Source organism: Oratosquilla oratoria, chromosome 40 (genome assembly GCF_046742065.1).
Source record: "Oratosquilla oratoria isolate Oo_2021 chromosome 40, ASM4674206v1, whole genome shotgun sequence".
In the NCBI taxonomy this organism is placed as follows: Eukaryota; Metazoa; Arthropoda; class Malacostraca; order Stomatopoda; family Squillidae; genus Oratosquilla; species Oratosquilla oratoria.
In genome coordinates, this window is record NC_134816.1 from 28,525,828 (window position 1) to 28,530,827 (window position 5,000).

The window sequence follows — 5,000 nt, forward strand, 5'->3', positions numbered from 1 at the left end:
TTGGCTATTCACAAAAGAGATAGGTTGTGTGAATATTACAAAGAACCTTTTAACATAAACAATAATTTGTAACCAAAACGGCCAGTAGTATTACAAAATTCATCCGCTCCATTTTCTCAAGTGGTATAAGGGGTATTAGTTAGAAGAAAACGTTAATAGAAAACATCTTCATATTTATTAGAATCATCTGTCCTCTCTCCATAACTTTCGACGAAACTTATTCACATTTTCACTCTTATATCTTTTTTCAAATAAATACTTGATCATTTTATATATTCATCGTATCATATTTCTATATTCTTCCATCATACATGAGCACAGCTGACCAAATCTATTTTCTATTGAGTTTCAGTTGTGACCTTAGAACGAAAAAAAAATTCTCATTGGCTGGAGAATCTTGTGACGCAAAGAAAACGGGGAGAGTTAGGGAGAAGGTAAAAGGACAAGAATATATATATATATATATATATATATATATATATATATTATATATATATATATGTGTATGTATATATGTATATATCTATCTATTTATCTATATATATATATATATATATATATATATATATATAAGATTCAATGTCACAATTTTCATAGAATGAAGTCACAGAATCTAAAAAATAACCAAATTGTGACGTCATCTTTACGTCATAATTCCCCCCCCTCCACATAACAAAACCGACACTATGAAAACGTTTGATAAACGTTCTTACGCTCAGTACACTGGTACCCAAGGTCACGGAGGCCTTGGGGTCTTTACTTAGGAGTCGAGGAAATAATTCATCGAGGCTTTGTCTGTGTGGCATCAACGTAAAGTAGATCCATTAGAAGGAGTCATCATTACAATAGACGCTACTTGGGGGACCTGGCTCGCTTAATTGGGATAATTGGGACAAACTCACTCTCTCTCTCTCTCTCTCTCTCTCTCTCTCTCTCTCTCTCTGTCCCTCTCTCACTCACTCACACTCTCACTCTCTCTCTCTCTCTCTCTCTCTCTCTCTCTCTCTCTCTCTCTCTCTCTCTCTCTCTCTCTCTCTCTCTCTCTCTCTCTCTCTCTCTGTCCCTCTCTCACTCACTCACACTCTCACTCTCTATCTCTTTCCCTCTCCCGCTTTCTGTGTGTACGCGCCTGTCTGTCTGTCTTTCTTTCTCTTTCTCCCTTCTCTCTCTCTCTCTCTCTCTCTCTCTCTCTCTCTCTCTCTCTCTCCATATCTGCGTTCGCAAGCGCGTGTGTGACTGTGTGTGTGTGTGTGTGTGTGTGTGTGTGTGTGTGTGTGTGTGTGTGTGTGTGTGTGTGTGTGTGTGTGTGTGTGTGTGTGTGTGTATGTGTGTGTGTGTCTGTCTACCTTTCTCTATGTCACTCCCCCCCCATGTCTCTCTCTCTCTCTCTCTCTCTCTCTCTCTCTCTCTCTCTCTCTCTCTCTCTCTCTCTCTCTCTCTCTCTCTCTCTCTCTCCCCTCTCTCTCCTTCTCTTTCTCTCGGGGGGTGAAAAGTTTAAGCCTTCTTATAAACCAAAAGAGTCTTCCAATGTATTCAGACTAATTCTGGCCTGAAGATGGACAAAATTCTCGTAGGTTGTCTTGTGTACTGAAAGAGGTTCCGAGCTCAGTTCTTAGAATCCCAAGTCTTGAATCAAACTATAAAGACTTCCAAAGAGATTTCTTAGAAACTTTTTTTTTCTCTTTCTCTCCCGTGGCAATGGAATTAGATTAGACAAATTTAGGTTTAAGAAGAAAATAGGCAAGAGTTTACTAATAGTGATTAGTGAATGGAATAGACTTAGTAACCATGTAGTGAGCGCTGATATAATTGGTTGTTTTAAGATTAGTTGAGATAATAGGTAAATAGGTAAATAAATAGATAAATGATAGGTGGTAAGGGGGCATACAACTGTCTAGTGTAGGCCTTATGGTCTCGTGCACTCTCATTCTTTCCTATTTTCTTCTGTTCTCTATTACAGTGAGAGGTATAGGCGGATTGTCGGTGAAAAGAGAAGATTTGATAACTTTATGGCTAGGGACATGGAACTGTCTAGTGTAGACCTTATGGTCTCTTGCAGTCTCCTCTATTCCTGTGTTCTCTTTCCCCTCCTGCAGTTCCTGCCCACGAGGTCTAGAGGATTGTCGGCGACAAGAGAAGATTAGATGTAACGTGATAAGGGGCATGGAACTGTCTAGTGTAGACCATATGGTCTCTTGCAGTCTCCTTCATTCTTATGTTCTCTTTCCCCTCCTGCAGTTCCTGTCCACGAGGTCTGGGGGGTTGTCGGTGACAAGAAAACATTAGATGTAACGTGGTAAGGGGCATGGAACTGCCTAGTGTAGACCATATGGTCTCTTGCAGTCTCCTCTATTCTTATGTTCTCTTTCCCCTCCTGCAGTTCCTGTCCACGAGGTCTGAAGGATCGTCTGCGACAAGAAAATATTAAATGTATGGAGCTGCCTAGTGTAGGCCTTATGGTCTCTTGCAGTCTCCTTCATTCTTATGTTCTTATGTAACGTGGTAAGGGGCATGGAACTGCCTAGTGTAGACCATATGGTCTCTTGCAGTCTCCTCCATTCTTATGTTCTCTTTCCCCTCCTGCAGTTCCTGTCCACGAGGTCTGGGGGATCGTGGGCGACAAGAGAAGATTAGATGTAACGTGGTAAGGGGCATGGAACTATCTAGTGTAGACCATATGGTCTCTTGCAGTCTCCTCCATTCTTATGTTCTCTTTCCCCTCCTGCAGTTCCTGTCCACGAGGTCTGGGGGATGATCTGCGACAGGAAATTTTTAGATGTAACGTGGTAAGGGGCATGGAACTACCTAGTGTAGACCATATGGTCTCTTGCAGTCTTCTCTGTTATTATGTTCTCTCTCTTTCTCCTCCTGCAGTTCCTGTCCACGAGGTCTGGGGGATCGTGGGCGACGAGGCGGTCCTTCCTTGCGATGCCTCTCATCCCCAGGATGACCGCGTTGTCCTACTCCTCTGGTTCAGAGACTCCATCACCACGCCCATCTACAGGTGAGTACCGGGTTCGGTGCCTGTCGCCTCTTCCGGGGCGTGTGTCACTTGGGTGATGTGATTTCATGTGTCTTTTGAGTGATGTGATTTGGTGCAGCATTTGAGTGATGTGATTTCATGTGTCATTTGAGTGATGTGATTTGTTGTGTCACTTGAGTGATGTGATTTGATGTGTTATTTGAGTGATGTGATTTGATGTGTTATTTGAGTGATGTGATTTGGTGCATCATTTGAGTGATATGATTTGATGTGTTATTTGAGTGATGTGATTTGGTGCATCATTTGAGTGATGTGATTTGTTGTGTCACTTGAGTGATGTGATTTGATGTGTCATTTGAGTCATGTGATTTGGTGTGGTATTTGAGTCATGTGATTTGTTGTGTCATTTGAGTCATGTGATTTGGTGTGTCATTTGAGTCATGTGATTTGTTGTGTCATTTGAGTGGTGTGATTTGGTGTGTCATTTGAGTGGTGTGATTTGGTGTGTCATTTGAGTGATGTGATTTGATATGTGATTTAGTGTGTCATTTGAGTCATAAGATTTAGTGTACCATTTGAGTTATGTGATTTGATGTATCACTTGAGTCATGTGATTTGGTGTGCCACTTGAGTCATGTGATTTGGTGTGTCACTTGAGTGATGTAATTTAATGGGTGTGACTTGAGTCATATTATTTACTGTGTGTTACCTCATCGCTGTGATTTAGTGTGTGTCACTTAGTGCTATTTCCTATTGTGTCTGACCCCACACCTTCACAGGTAGGTCCTGCCATTGGTAACCCTTACTCTATCCCTACTTGTTCTTACTTGAGCCATATTCTTGGAAGCTTCACGCTATATCGAGTAACCCGCTGGCCGAGCGGATTAGAGCGTCGCTACTTGCGGCGTAGGTCGAGATGACGGGGGATTGAACCCTGCGAGTTGGACCAAGGGCATGGTTCATTAAATTCCACGCTACAAAGTCCTTTGTAAGGGGCATCGTCCTAGCCTCCTGGTAGGGGGTAGTTCGCGAGGTTAAACTGAATCAAAGTATTTAATCCGTGGTGGAACGCAAGCAAATATATATATATATATATATATATATATATATATATATATATATATATATATATATATATATATATATGAATAGATAAATAAATAGATAAGTAAATAAACAATTAAATAAATAAATGCTTGTCTGCATTAACACTGTCTTGTCATGTGTCGTTCGGGTGGTGTGACGTTTCTAGGTGAAAGAAAAAAGAAGAATAAAATGTAGATAAGTAAATAGATACATAAATAATGATAATAATAATAATAATAATAATAATAATAATAATAATAATAATAATAATAATAATAATAATAATAATAATAATAATAATAATAATAATAATAATAATGATAATGATAATAATGGTAATAATAATAATAATAGTAATGATAATAATAATGACAACAACAAGAACAAGAACAAGAACAAGAACAAGAACAACAACAACAACAACAACAACAACAACAACAACAATAAAAATAGATAAACAAACAAATGAACAGGTAAATAAACAAGTAAATTAATAAATAGATAATCAACTAATTAAGGAAATAAATGAATAAACAAGTAAACAAATAGTTAAATAAATAGATAAATAAATTAATACAAATAAAATGAATAAAATCTCAAAAAGGGACTTAGATATGGCTTAAACCATCTCATGTTCCATATATGATCGATCAGAAACAGTACAAATTGTACCACATGGCACAGTAAACAAGTAAACCTTGTTGGGTACACTTAAAAAACAAAGTCACCTTTGTCAAAATAATTCGTTTGTTATCGTGAGATCTGGCAACCCCAGAGATAGGTCGAGATGCCACATCTCACTAAAACTGAACGAAATCAAAGGAATTTTTTAGAAATAACTAGCAAAACCTTATGATGAGCTACAGTGTCCTAAAAAATTGGATTGACAATATTTGAAACATTTCACCATAACATTTTTGTGGTAAAATAT

General features: G+C 38.5%; 1 protein-coding gene across 1 annotated transcript in view; it reads left to right on the forward strand.

Annotated features, from left to right (window-relative positions):
- The window catches only part of LOC143020517 (uncharacterized), a 573,089-nt gene that overhangs the window by 364,839 nt on the left and 203,250 nt on the right, over positions 1 to 5,000 (forward strand). The window contains exon 5 of the mRNA XM_076176946.1: positions 2,875 to 3,004. Within this exon, the coding sequence (XP_076033061.1) occupies positions 2,875 to 3,004 (130 nt within the window). The remainder of the gene's footprint in view (positions 1 to 2,874; positions 3,005 to 5,000) is intronic.